Source organism: Gopherus flavomarginatus, chromosome 9 (assembly GCF_025201925.1).
Source record: "Gopherus flavomarginatus isolate rGopFla2 chromosome 9, rGopFla2.mat.asm, whole genome shotgun sequence".
NCBI classification, from domain to species: domain Eukaryota; kingdom Metazoa; phylum Chordata; order Testudines; family Testudinidae; genus Gopherus; species Gopherus flavomarginatus.
The window spans coordinates 18,700,463-18,716,045 of NC_066625.1; the positions used below are offsets into that span (position 1 = coordinate 18,700,463).

At 41.6% G+C, this 15,583-nt stretch overlaps 1 protein-coding gene across 1 annotated transcript in view; it reads right to left on the reverse strand.

Moving 5' to 3' along the window:
- Window positions 1–360: 360 nt before the first annotated feature.
- XYLT1 (xylosyltransferase 1) overlaps window positions 361–15,583 on the reverse strand; it is a 328,154-nt gene continuing 312,931 nt past the window's right edge. Inside the window, exons 11-12 of the mRNA XM_050967712.1 lie at window positions 15,022–15,355; window positions 361–912 (exon numbers count right to left, since the gene is read on the reverse strand). Of these exons, the coding sequence (XP_050823669.1) occupies window positions 590–912; window positions 15,022–15,355 (657 nt within the window). The 3' untranslated portion in view covers window positions 361–589. The remainder of the gene's footprint in view (window positions 913–15,021; window positions 15,356–15,583) is intronic.

Below are 15,583 nucleotides of genomic sequence, written 5' to 3' on the forward strand. Positions count from 1 at the left end.
CTCTGGTCTGAAACTGGAGTTAACACAATGGTGAATCAAGCCTAGAATTTCTTAACATTATACAAATAGTCAGGGTGTGTCCCAATTTTTTTTACATATTGTAAAACATTTTGACCATATTTTATAGATCATTCTTCCCATGAAAGATATATTGGAGTTTCTGGTTATTTATGTTAGCAAAATAATTAAAATGTAAAATATTCAAAATATACATAGATGTTTTTGAGAGAAGATATTTTTAGCAGCTGCTCCTTTTTTACCCTCTGAACATACCAGACGTGCTATGTTACCATTTCATAATTGGAGGAAGAAAATGTTGGAGCCTTTTAGATACAAAGTGAATGAAGTAAGGTTGTGAAAGAAGAAAGGTTGTAAAAGATACAGAGGAGATGCACAGTGCTACTGAAGCTTAGACCAACGGATCTGAAGGAGAAACAATGCCAAAGATTTTGCCAGATTTTTAAAAATTATATATGGAGATGAGAAATAGGTAACAAAATGTTTCATCAAGGTTTTGGAACCTGAAGTCAGATTCATATATAAGCAAGGTTAAATTCTCTTTTAAAATCTGTGCCAAACGTATCAGATGCTACCTCAAACGCCCATCAGGTTTAATGGGACCCAGCTCTGACTTAGGGTCTGGGCTCAGGGAGCTCCAGGCTGTTTGACTGCAAGCCTGCATGACTGGACAGGAAGTTGGACCTGTGCTACAGACATCCACCGCTGACCATATGCTGCTAACCAAGGTGTCCACCCAGTTCTCCAGCTTGGTACCTATGAGCGCTGCATTCTTTTTTGCCTGGTCCACTTGAGCTGCCTTGACAGGAATATTTAAAACTGGATTTAAGCCTTGGAAGCTCTGCTCCATGTATGCGTTCTTAGGAGGCCCATTATGCAACTTCATGGATTCTTCTGAAAATACAAAAAACAGAGCCATGTAACAAATACAGCATTTGGGATGTAACTCTAGGACCTAAACAAAATGCAAAGGTTACTGGTGCACTAAACTTCATTTTCATGGCGTTGACCAGACTGTTGAGATTGTGCTGTGTAACCAGGATGTGTGGTCTGTTGGGCCCAGGCTTTCAGATCTCACATGCTCCAGGTTTTCCCATGCTCAAACAAAACCTCAAATCATGAGACGGCTGCATTATCAGAATAATGAGGAGGTTGGTTTGAAAGCAGTATTATTATCATTAATTCTTTGTATTACCATAGCTTTGACGAGCCCTGGTCACGAGCCAAGACCTTATTAAACAAGGTGCTGTACAAACACAGAACAAAATGACAATCCACGTCCCGAAGAGGTTGCCCCGGTTACAAGAGAATCAGATAAAATGAGTGAAGTTCAGAACTGGAACTTAAACAACATTCAGTTCTGTTCTGAGCCTAGACTCCACAATTTCCAACTGGGTTCTATCCCAACAGCAAACAAACATAGATGGGCGGACTGAGTGAATCCCTCAGAGGGTGAAATGAGGACAGCGAAATGAACGGGAGGCCTAGAAAACCACTGTGATCATCACATCAAAGCTAGAGGATCAAGGACTGTATTTCAAAGGAGAAAACAGTTAAATAATATTTGGTACAAAAAAGGCTGCCAAACTTTTTCAGACTTGAAGTGTTACCTTAAAGTGTTTGATTTGGGGAAACGGCTGAGACTTGGGGCTGTTTTTTTCTGAACAAATTCACTCCTCCCTATCTTTGAAAGACTGAGGATATGTCACCATACATTTATCAGCTTGACCTGTCTCCAAAAACTGGGTAGTATCAGTCCCAGAACTTGGAAAGATAACATCTGTGTTGGACGGTGTAGGTGGGGTTGATGTAATGAGTGACCCCAGTGTGGTTCCTGGAACCACTTCAGGCTGAACCATTTTTAATGGAAACATATTTTTAATAGCAATCACATTTCAAGCTCTTATGTGAGTAATGCACTGAAACAATTTCCTAATAATACCCTTCCAGTGCACTGTGGTTTTTTTCCTTGCTGTGATTCTTCTAACTTACTAAAATGTGGCCCATTGCCCAAAATCTTAATATTCGGTCATATCTATGAAATTACAAAAAGAAATAAAACAGAAATGAAAAGAAAAATAAACCTACTTAAGGCAAATACTAAGGCTATGTCAACACTTCAAATGCTACAGTGGCACAGCTGCTGCTTCAGTGTCGACACTCACTACAGTGATGGGCTGGGTTCTCCTATTAGTGTAGTTAATCCACCTCCCCAAGAAGCAACAGCTAGGCCTAGCTCAGTCCACACCAGGAGTTAGGTCAGCACAGCTACATCTCTTGGGTGTGGATTTTTCAGCCCCCAGAAAGACACAGATATGCCTCATTGACTTCAGTGGGACGATTTGTAGAGTAAGATACATGGAAGCACAGTCTGGCACTATGAAAATATTCACTATGTACCTTTTGCAAAGATGCCTTACAGCTGTGAATTCTCAGTTTATACACTTATTTCTTTCAGTTCTCAGTTCACTTCTTGTAACATCAGCACTCAAGTGTTGCATAAAGGATTTGCTTAACTTTGCCAAGATACACATTGTTGAGAACACAAAATGGGCTCATTCAAGTCCCTCCAGGGCTAGGAAAGTCACACTATGTTCAGATTTCTTTTACAGGCCAGGAATCAAAGGCTAGTGTCCACAATTCCTGCCTCATGTCCATGCTGCTCCTTTATTCATCTGAAAGCCTATTTTAGCTAAGATTTTGCCTATCTCCAAACCCATTAGACAAAATAGGCTTGTGCCGTACAGATCTATGAGAAGCGCATGTCTGACAGAGGACTGTAGTAGGAAACAAAACAAGGACACACAATTCAATTTCTTGCTTTGGAAGCAACTAAATATGCAAGATCGTTTGTAAGCCTATTAATTAAAAGGGAATGCCTAAGCAAAAGAGCAAAACAAACAGAGTACTATAACACTGCACTGACAGAGGTGCTGACTTTCAACTCAACAGAAAACCAAGGAACTGGCCACTTGTTGCAAGACCCTGTAGCACTTTTTGCTGGAATAAGGGTATTAATCTCTGGGTCCTTGACAAATTTGAATTTGAGCAATTATATTTTGACTTTGTAACTCCTCCTTGTAGTTGCACGATATTTTGCACGTCCAACATTAAATTGTTGTGTTGCTCTGCACTATTGAGCAGTTGCTGTGTTGAGTCATGTAGCTTGCTGCATTTCAATGGTGAGCAATACAATTTTGGTGTACCACTTGTAAAAGTTTATAGTGCATTTTTAGATGGACTTATGTGAAAGGTATTCACAAAATAGTAGTAGTAGTTATATCTATGAAGGAGAAAATTGCTTAACAGAATACTCTGCTTAAGAGAATAAAACAATATTTCCCATTTGACAGAAGTCCTGTTGTAGCACAAAGTGGAAAGCTTCTTCTTTGGTTTAAAAGACAAGATGTGGAATTCAATAATTGCACTACTTAGATCTGGCACTTTTCATCCACTGATCTTAAACAGTTTTTCCAAGTTTGGGCATCATTATCCTCATTTAAGACATAAGAAAACCTAGGCACAAAGAGGCAAAGTAACTTGTCCCGTGTCACACAGCTGGTCACTGGCAGAAGTGAGAACAGAACTCAGATTTCTTGACTCCTCACTGACAGGATCACGCTGCCTCCCATAGGCAACTTTTGTAAAAGATGAATTATGCTGTGACCCAGGGACCCCTTGATGCCAACTGGCAGAGGACATAAGGGGTGCATAGGGGTTAATAGGCATCTCCTGGCTCGAATGTCTACATAATAGTGCACCAAAGCATGGCATGTGAGGCCTTTACAAACAGCCAATAACATGTTGATCATCCTAATCACTGCAGGATGTAATATGATATTTATGCATGATATTTAAGGACTTAGGTGTCTATACTGAAAACTATCTTCTTAAGGTATGTAAGTTAAAACAGCTCACCAGAAAGTTCAGGCTGGGGGCAGGAGACAGTTCTCTTCCTGGATGACCATTGTGTAATTTACAATGTGAGTCTATCTGCATACAGAGCCACCAGCAGTTTGCAAAAATTAACAGGAAAGAAGCCTACAGGAAAAAACAACGAGCACAGAGGAGGCTGTCCTTTTACGAGTACAGACAATGGATTGCTGGAATACATCTAGGATACAGAGGCATATCAAGGATACTTCACCTAGGGCACAAGTTGCCTGTCTACATGTCTTATGACAGAGGGTCACAGCCAGTTAGGCTGTAAAATGCTGGGAGAAAGACTTGGGGATATGCTAAACTCTACAGGACCAGGTTAGATAAGGCTAGGCTCTAGAATGCCTGTTATGATTTTATTTAATATGTAGCCATTTGTTCCCATTAAATCTACTTGTTTCTTCTCAAATCTATAGTCTTTGTTAAATACACATTTTTTTTTCCACTGTAAACATATCTAAGTGCTGTGTGTTAAGGAGAGTGGTGATCCTGAGATGAAACTGGCAAGCTGGGGTGTACTACTCCTTTGGGACCTGTGAATTCTGTGAGCAGCCAGTGGAAGAGGGACTGGACACTCCATGGGGATGGTCACAGAGGTTGGAGTGTGCCCATCGCTTTCCTGGAGAGGGACAGCAAAGCCTGTGTAGGCTGAGAGGGGAGTGCTTGCGGTGCCCATGGCTGGTGGAGTTGGGGAGCTGACTCTCGGCAAGCACAGACATTGCTTCCTCACACTAAAGCCTGGTGGTAGCAAGGTGCCTCGCAATCCTGGGTACTCCTGAGAGGCATCACATATGTAGCTAAGGCATTGATAGTGTATATTAAATTGGTATATATGGCTCTGACCTTGCACTCCTCCCACAGGAAAAAAGCAAGGGGTGTAAGATAAATAAAATACATTTTACAGTAAAAACAGTCATGGTCATAACATACTATTGATAATTAATTACTCTGCAGTCACTAAGCCAAATTCTTTGTCAGAGCATATCCCAGTGAAATCCCTCTGATTTCAGTGGTGGGCATGAGCTGTACATCAGTGCGAAATATAGTCTATTCATTCTAAATTACACTCTCGGGATAAAAACTGTGTTTCAGTTTTTGTTGATTCTCCACACTGAGTGCACACTTGACTCCTCAGTAGCTTTTCCCAGTATAATTTCTCTCTCTCTAATGGCTGTGCATTCCACAGTCTGTTGCAAAGACTAAAACTTCAGCACTCTTTTTTTGGGTCCTTCAATGTGCGGAAAAAAGTTAGAGAGCTGGACAGAGGAGTGGAATGCGTGGCTAGCTTGGTGCATAACATTGTGTTTGTAATTTTTTAAAACAATACAGATTGGAGTTTTTCTTGAATTCCACTGAACCCCTCAGGCAAGGAGGTAATTTTTTATTGACATTTTCTTTGTCTTTTCTTGCTGCAACCAAGACAGCGTTGCATTTGCTCATTGTGAAGCAAATCAGCTTCTTGTCAACTGGATCCGAACTAAATTTCTAAGCAAATCCTTTTGCCTGTAGGGTTTTTCTCTGAATGAGAGCCTAGTGAATAACTCTTCTTCTGAAGCAATGTGTCTGCCTGCTGCTGTTGTTATGTTTATCTGTCACGTTACCTCTGGTTTCTCATCAGACACCTGAATTCACAGCAGTTGTGGCACTAGGTGTTACCATCATTATAATCCTTATTGGTGCAATTTGTATTGATTGAGCAACTGCGAGCAATCATTGATTTCCTCCCAAAAGAACTAGCAAAATGAAAGTTTCCCAGTATACATTAAACTGAATGATCTATAAAAATGGATTATTAACTCACTAACATCAAGTAACAGTCACAGGGCACTGGGGTACATATGCAGAACACTGTTATGACCCTTGGGTTGTATCAAAAGGGAGTTGTGGTTGCAGGGCACATGATTCGGAGGAAATATATGGCCTACAGGAAACCAGATTCCTGCCTTGTAGGCAGGAGCAGCAAACAGTTGAGACCCTGGTTCTGGGAAATGACAGATGTAGTGTCTCTCCACAGTAGCCAAGAAAGGGCTTTCCCAGAGGCGATGTATGTATCCCCCCTTTCTCAGGGGAGGACAGCAGGAAAGGTCTTTGTTACCAAGTGTTGTGTAGTATATTGACCCCTTTTTTGGGTCTTCTGTTTATTAATCAACCTGCTCTTAGGAAAGGGATGGGGAAAAAACCTGAGCACTTGGGCTTTACTCAGGTTGCCTTTAGTGGTGACTCTGCCTGCAGGCTCACAGTAAGCTAGTTAGCTTTAAGGTAACAGATATTGTATGTGTGTTAAATGCATGAGAATGGATTATCATCACTTCAGCTGGAGAACACTGCAAAAACCTTGCCGTGAGTTTAAGCTCAAACGTAAATACAAAATTGCTTTGGCTTTATTCTTCCCCCTGCTGTTTGTTCTCTCTCAGGATGTCTGAGTGATCACACCCTAACTGGGATGTTTCATATGTAATGGAGAACTTAACACAGCACAGAGGGGACGATGTTGTTGCAGGATAACTGCAGCGAAGCGAGCGACAGAATGGGCTAGCCGCCCTGAGTACACGCACCGGGTTTCAGACAGGCCAGTGCTCAGGGTGGATAGCCCGCTCCTCCATTTATGCAGCTGCGGTTACACAGCTATTTTTAGCATGCTAACTTGATCAAAACTAGCACAAGTATGCCTACTCCTGCTGGAAATTACTCCTCCAGATCCAGTGCAGATGGACCCCGAGACTTTGGGTATGTCTACACTTTGGAAGTGTAATTTCCAGCTTGAGCAGGCAGACCCATGCTAGCTCTGGCTGAGCTAGCAAACTAAAGCACAAATGCAGCAGCATAAGGAGCTACCTGCTGTGAGTCCGATTCTGTCCCAGACGATACATATGTACTTGAGGCAACCAGCCCCTCCCGCTGCTGTGGCGACATTTCTTTTTTTAGTTCTGATCGACCTAGAACAGGTATGTCTCTTTGAGCTGGAAATTACATCTCCAGCTTGGAGTGTAGACATACCACAAGTGACTTCCCCAAGATCACACCGCAAGTCTTTTCTGGAGCAGGGAACTGAGCTCACGTCTCCCAAGTCCCGACCACTGGACCATCCTTCCTCTCATACTCCTCCCCATATCCGTCACCCTCCTGCCCTCCCACTTCAGCAAATATCCTCACTGATTCTATTTTAGTCCTTGCACTGTTCCGATGTCCTCTCCCCAGCTCCTTAACTCTGGGTCTCATGTTGATACCTGCCTCTCTGTGAGGAGGGAGAACCAGCTGTGCTGGTCAGGCAGCGTGAGGGGAAATAAGGAGATGATGCAGGACACTGAAAGGATCAAAATGCAGCCAGTGCGTTCTGTGGCCTGCATGATAAATGCCAGATAGCCTGAGGCAGGAAGGGGGAGAGCTGGTAAATGGAGTTGATGAGAATAGTTTTAAAAAACAACCAAGCATGAGACCTAATAAGCTGCTGCCTGTGATATGTATACGCAGCAGCACAGGATGCCAAACAGCAAGGAGCCATTTTTTACATGCTAACGGCTTCTGAAGTACTAATGGCTTCATGAGATGGAAAAGGGATGGGTAGCTGGAAATGATGGTACATGTGCAGGATAATGGGAGAGAAAGGTGAAGAAGGAGGGAGACACACCAGTTTTCTCTTAACGTTACTGTAACCAACACGGGATAAAAAATTGTTAAGATTGTGGGACTCAGACCATGTCTGGGATTTCTCTTTCTGCCCCATCAGCAACTCCACCCTCCAAACATATCAAAGTACAACCATTTTGATAATCCCACTATAATAAAGTGCTATGCTCTTTGGAATCACATAGCATTCTTTACATTTAAGTAGCCACCGTAGTGCTTTAGCCTATGTAATAACTACAATCGCCTAAATGAACACTAGTTCCTACATAAAACATTTTTCTTTTTGTTAAAACAACCTAGGAAATTCACTGAAAGAAACCTTTTGTTAATGCAGAGTTAAGGTTGCCCAGTAGTACCTTGTGCCCTTCCAGCATGTGAAGTTCAGCAAAACTCAAACCTTGGAAAACCAGGAAATACAGAGTTAAGGTACACACAAATATAACCTTAACTCTGCCCTCTAGGGCAATGATCTAATAAGTTCATAACACACATACTCATTGTAACCTTAAGAAACCCTCAATACCTTAACTACACATGATGTTTCCCGGGGTTATGGGGCGCCTCACTACTTCCTGGCTTTAGTGGGAGGAAGCCATGTCTGTGCCTGTCAGGGTCAGCTCCTCAACTCCACCAGCAAAGGGGTCACGGTTTTGTAACAGTTACTCCTTACAGACCTGACAAACTCACTACAGCAGGGTTTCTCAAACAGGGGTCACCGCGTCTGTAGGAAAAGCCCCTGGTGGGCCGGGCCGGTGTGTTTACCTGCTCCGTCTGCAGGTCTGACCGATGGCGGCTCCCACCGGCCGCGGATCGCTGCTCTGGGCCAATGGAAGCTGCTGAAAGCGACGCGGGCCAAGGGACGTACTGGCCGCCGCTTCCAGCAATTCCCATTGGCCAGGAGCAGTGATCCGCGGCCAGTCGGAGCCGCGATCAGCTGGACCTGCGGACGAGGCAGGTAAACACACCGGCCCGGCCCGCCAGGGGCTTTCCCTACAGAAGCGGCAACCTGTTTGAGAAACCCTGCACTACAGCTAGCACAATGCTTTCATGCTACTTATCCACAAATGATGTCCTGTAACGTCTTAAGTGAAAGCCAGGATCATGCTGATCATTAATATTGTTGTGAAATGTATGTACTGATATTATGGAAAAAGTTATATATGCAAAATGAAAATATAGTCCTAAAGTCTGAATCAAGGCAGAGTTGACAACCAGGTTTTAGCCAGACAAAGGATGTATGTTCACCTGTCTGCCTTGGTTGACATGTAAATTAAGTACTGAGAGACAACACAACGGAAGCCCTGTTTGTATATGAAGTCAACATGAGGATGTGATGACAACATAGAGTCAGCACAGCAGGGAATAAGCAGGGGGAGGCATCCTGATTTTGAGGACAAAACAATGAATTTTGGGAGGGGATAAGGAGAAAATAAAAGGACACCTCTTTATCCTGCACCTGAGGAAGTAACTGAGCAGTGTGACTACATTGATGAAAATGGGATCCCAAGCAGTGTAGGATGGAAATGATGCAAGTAAATTTTGGGTGAGATGAAATTGCTCTTTAGACAGACTATTAGCCTGGTAAAAATTAAATTTAGTTTCTAAATAGTGTGCACTGATGTTGTTTTATATGTAACCTTCTGTTACTATTATCCTCACTCACTATCTTTTAACCTTTGATAATAAACATATGATTGTTGCCACTATAAATATAGCTCAGTGCTGTGATGTTACACAGGAGCTGTTCCTCAGTTGTACACACCATATGATTTGATTCAAGGTCCCCTTGAGGATTCAAAACCTGATATTTCTGTGAGTAGCCCGTGACAGGGGCTTGATATCACAGGGGAATGCCCAGCGACTGGGGTGCACCTATTATTAACCTGCAGAACAAAGTGAGGACTGGCATTGCCCTGAGGAGGTTAGTTGGGAGACTAACATGCTAGTGTAAGTTAACCACTGCAATTCTCTCTCGCAGTTGCTGGAGGCAGGAGATAACAAGGCAACTCACAGTCCTGGGTACCCCAAGAATGAATCACACTTGCCTCCTTCCTTTGCATATGGTGCAGCACAGTCAGGGAATAGAGCACATGATCACTGTAGCACAGAGTCAGACACTTTCTCTTTGCTAAGACAAAACTTGTATTTAGGTGAGCTGTGCTAAACAGGAGCAATTTACCCCTGCTCTGCCCTCAAACACTGAGCCTGCCCCACAGAAACAGTCCTAACGACTACTTTCTACAACCCCTTCACTCTTACATGCAGGATTCCATATAACACAACACTTTTACCTACATAACACCCGCACACACCCTCATATCCCACCTCCTTGCTGACAATCTCCATGGCAAGATGACCCCTTCACATTGCTGCTGACATGTTACACAACTCAGCGCTCAAATGAGGTAAACTGCATTGCTCAGGGTATACATGCACTAGTTTTCTTTTATATGCAGTGAGAGGCAGGCACAGGCACTTAGACCATGTCCCTGCCCCACAGGTACAGGGCTCCCCAGATCACCTCATATCATGACAGCTCTGCCAAACTTCTCCGCCATTCAGTACAGCTACACCTGACCCAAGGAAAGCAACTGGAGAGCACCACATAAATCCAAGTGGCTTTTGCCAGCTCCAAGTGACAGAGTTAAAGTTATGTTGGTATGTACCTTAGCTCTGTATTTCCTGGTTTTCAGAAGCTTAAGTCTGGGTTCAGAGGTACGAGTTTTGCTGAACTTGACATTCTGGAAAGGCACTACAAGGACTGAACTCTGTGTTAAGAAAGATTTTTTTTGTCAGTGAATTTACCACCTCTCCCAGAGAGAGTCAAAGCTCCTGTCCTTATAAGGCAATTCATCCAACTAGGGAAAAGAAATAGCACCATGTGATTTAACAGACCCTTTGCAACAGCCGGCTCAAATGCTGAATGGTGCATATCCAGTAACCACTCAAGACTCTTCCTGATGAGCGAACAAAATAAAATAATAAAAATAAAAGCATTAGTGGCAGATCCCTGGTCTGGTCTGGCCTAAGGGCAAAGCATAGCTGAAAGGGTGGCTGCCTGTGTGGCTCCCTAGTTCTGGAGTTGGCAAGGGACTGGCTTCCCCCCTGCACTTCAGGTTATTCCTGGCTCTCTTGGGAATGTTTCAGTACCTGGGGATCACAAGAGGGCATTGGCATTTGTTCCTATTCCCTCCTCCCTAGTGACATATTCTATACTAGGTCCAGTAGGGGGTGGAGTAGAGCTGATTACAAAGGGATTTCCAAGGTAGCCCAGTGAGCTTTGCAGTGCTGGACTGGCACAAAGCAGCTGGACCACAGAGGAGTACTGGTGCCTGACTTATTTATTCTGTGAATTATTTTCTCAGCTCGAACATTCACTGTAGTTTTGCCACTGCAAAAGAAATGGTGCGACTAAAACATGCTGTAAATTGCTTATTCTCAAAAAGAGGTTTTAACAATCAAATGGTACTTAACAGAATATCAGTCCTAGTAAGTAGCAAGACAACAGACAGTAGGAGTTTGGGTGTCTAGCAAGATATGAAGTGATGCTGAGTGCCTTCAGCAGATACAAAATGTGCATGAATCAGCACAGTGTGCATGGTCTGAAGTGTTCTATTCTCATTCAAAATTGAGATTAAAACCAGAAATGCAAGATATTTCCAAGTCATAAAACATAATTCTAACAGATATACTTATAACTGGTGAGAATGTAAAAGTAAAATCAATGTCTCTGTGAGTTGCGAGCAGGGGTTTGGTAGGTTTTCCGGCTCCCAGATTCTTGTGTTCTGTGTCATCACATCGTCTCTGTAACCATCTTCTTCTTTTTCTGTCCCCCCCCCCCGCGAACTCTGCACAGAGGTTTAATCTTTGTGGCATTCTGGTTGCCCTTAGCAACTGTCCTATGCCCTCATTAATTGGAAATATAAAAAGGCATTCTTCATTTAGATGTTGAAGTAAACTAAACCTGGTGGGTAGCTTTGCCAGAATTATTATTTTTCAATACAGTTTGAGTGTTGTGAATCACAATATAGGAATGAACACATTTTTTTTGATTATCTATCAGAGATCTGAGTGTGGTGTTCTTCCTTTCATGCAAACAGTAAATGAAAAACCCTTTCAAGGAAAGTTCTGAACTTTTAGCTTATCTTACGTGAATTGATAGATTTAATGCAAGTCCTTGCTTATATTTAACTCTGCTGTGATTTCTGAGACAGAGTTTCTTAGCTTTGCTGTGAGAAGCATGACCTGGTTAGTTGTCTTTTTGTTTTAACTGTTGCTACTGTGTATTTCACGGCAAAGTCATTACAACTTTGTGTGTGTAAACGGATAATGTTAACGCAGTATTCCCTGTACTTTATTCAGGAAATATTGCCCAATCTGTGATAACATTCATTGCTTGCAAAGGGAACTGTAAAGATTTTAAATAGTTTTCCCTGTAACACAGAATACTTTGCATTCACATACTATCACTTTCCAGTGCCAAAGAACACTGCAAAATTAAGTAATTTTCAAAACACCTCAGTGGGTTAGGTAAATATGTTTTATTACCACGATCCTCCTTCTTTTAGGCAGGCAAACATTTCCGGCCACACAAGGGGTATTTGCCCTTGTAGATTAGGCACAGGGAATTGTGCATGACTGCCTCTGAAAATCTGGGTAAAAGCGATTTACCAAAGGCCTCAGTAGAAGTCAGAGTAAGGACTAGAACTCAATAGTTCCTTGTTACTCAGTCCTCTATCCCACATCTCCATCACAACTGGAACCTGATCCAAAGCCCCTTGAAGTTAATAGATAGACTCTCACTAACTGCAGTGGGCTTGACTCAAGCCCCCATTCTTCATCTTCAGTGAGGAGATACAGGGAATCCTACATTTTTTCAGGACTGGAAAGTCTGATGGCTTGATTTTCCACATGAAGCATCCAAAAATGCACACATGCGCGCACACACACAGAGGCACCCACTGACTGTGTGCACCAATCAGGTGATCTAACCAGAGGCCCCATCACTGTAGTTCTGCAGCAACCACTGGTCAAGTCAGGCATGTAATTATCCATGTGTGGGCAACTGCCTGATTTGTGCAAACATTCCCTGCAACTGCAAGTGCAAATTATGCACAGTATTGTGGACACATTTTTGGTGTGTAGTTGGTGTGTGCCTTAGTTTGGAAGTGAGATCCTATATCTATAGTATGCTGGAAAAATGGGTCTAGCATTAAACCAAACACGTACAGTACTGAAATGTACTATGAAGCCAGTTTTTGGAGCAATAATTCATTTTCCAAGGCAGAACATATGACAAGTATTCTAGCATTTAGAAAATCTCTTAATAAAAATGAATTGCTCTGTTCTGTTGACAGTTCCTGAACGTGATGCTGATATGTAATTTTTTTTTCAATCTTAAGACAAGACTAATAGCATTGTTCCTTGATTCTATAAGCCTTTTTTTGGCAGCCTTTGTATTGTTTGTAACTGTAACAGAAATTGTTCCTTTAGAAGTTCTAATTTTTCTGCCATAGCTGTGCAATGCCCTTATTTGGCACAGAAAACTGTTTAAATAATAAAGTGGTGACAAACTGACAAAAGCTGGGAAATCAAAGCTAAATGACAATTTTCCGCCTGGAGCACAACATTGTGCCTGAGTGGGAAAACAACAGAGATTTTCATTGTGAATGCTGATATAACCTTAACTACAGTGGTATCTCTCTATCTGACCCTGGAATTAATTTCTCTTTCATTTTCACATCAAACTTCTGAGATAACATGTCACTAGCAAAGCACTCCTGATGCTTTTTTGCTTGCTTGCTTTTAGCAAACAATATTGCTTCCAAGCTTTATATCCAACACCTGTAGTAAATTACAATTACCACAGTAACTCTGGCTGTTTAACAAAAAGTATATAGGCCTTATCTTCTCCCACTGAAGTCAATGGGTCAATTTTTTTGTCTGTTACATCAGTGTAAATCTGGAGTAACTCCACTGAAATCAATGGACCCATTCTGGATTTAGAATTTGAACCACTGCAAGTTTTGTCTTTGACTTCACAGAGAGAAGCCTCCTGAGTAAAGTCTGGGAAATGCTTGATTGTCCACTGGGATCCAGAGCAATGTAGCGAAAAGCAGCAAGTTTGTAACTGCTACCACAGCCTGGGTATGTACCACATCTTCTACTCAACCTATTCAGACAGTTAAATTAGCAAAGAACATAGAATAAATTAATTTAAAAGAGACAAATCAGTAACACCCACATTTAGGAGCTGGTTGACTCAAGTCCCAAAAATGTATTCCATCCAAACATGTTAGAAGGAAAAAATCAGTAATTTAGCTGTTCTGGTAAAAAAAATATGTGGAATCAAGCTCCTGTTGAGGAAGATTAGGATTGCATTTGCTCTCAGCAGTTGCCTGGTGATATTTGCATTACTGAAGCAGCATGTTACACTGTAAGGTAAATGCCTGACTCAGTTTATTTGCTCCTCTGTCAGAAAAACGAAGAATTTCTGAAAACTAAATAGGATAGTTTATATATTTGGCCACTTTACAATGGCTGATGCTATGAATATTAATAACATTTCACAGTGTAAAAAAAAGTATGCCAAAGATATTCACAGCAACAAACTTGTTCTGATCTCACAGGTGTGACTTGGAAGTGCATAGGCCAATATACTTGATACATGCTAAAGAATATTCAAATAAATGGATTTTCTAATGGAAACTGCAGTCAGCTCTAACAGTATTAGAGAGGAATAGATGGTTCAGACAGCTAGATGATTCTGTGGTAGGAAAAGTAGTACCTTTCTTTTAAGAGAATAAGCTTTGGTTTGGTCTTAAGCATTTTGGGGTCATCTACAATTTCAGATGCACAGGATCTTATCTTGAGTGTACAGGGAAGAGCTATGGGGAAAGGTTGGAACAGTTGTTTGAGAAGGACACATCACAGGTAATTTTGATGAATCCAACATTTCATAAGCTAATATTCTTACCACTATACACAAGGACTTTGTCACGCAAACAATATAAACAGCGTAAACCTCTTTGAACAAATAAGTGAAAACAGCAGCAATGAAAGGAAATTGTCTATTCCTGTTTGCTTGTATTCTTAAATTATGGTTTGCATAGTTGCTCTTTGATTATGAAATGTCTAAAAGTTCTTTACGTTCTGGATTGTGCATATTTTAAATCCTTTATTTTATATAAATGAATGGTCTTTTGTCCAAAGTTCCTATGTTTTACAGAATGGATTCAGCTACTTTCACTCATCTTCAAAACACAAGCTTCTTCAGATTTAATATCTAAACTATTCCTTTTGTTGGTACTTTTCCTGTGTAGCGGTACTGTGATTTTTAATCACAGCATTGACAGTGAATGAAATAGTCTTTGATACTAGTATTTTACATCTATTCTGAAAACTTTAATACCTACAGTACTTACAGAAACCACTTACCTTGTTTGATAGGTTGCCTGCTGGAGAATGTAAGAGGAGTAACGAGGAATTTGGTTTCAGCTACAGGTACCCAGTGGTGCAGAATTTTAATAGTCCAGACTCCAGGCCGCAGTGGCAAATTCAAAGGTGGTTTGTAGTGAGTAAATTCTGCACTGGATTCAATAAGGATATCATATGTAGCTGCGATTACATTGATAGGATCCACCCAGATCACAGTGACTGTGACATTAGGGCCTTTTCCCCACTTCTGCATGCCAACTGGTTCGTCCATCGGCCCAATAAGTCCTCCAAAGTTCCGAAATATCCTTTCCTTGGCATCCCAGTCAGTGCCAATCTGAAATTAAAGACAATATTATGACTACTGTTGTCTCTGTAAACAAATCTAAGGTCCTGATCCTGCAAATTCTATCCCACTCTCATTGACAGGACTATTCACATGCTTAAACTAAAAATGTGTGTATATGTTTCTAGGATCAGGGCATAAATCTATGTTATTTACAGAAACACACACATAGTACCTCTGGACAATGACATGAATCAGGATCTGTCAGTGTTATAATAC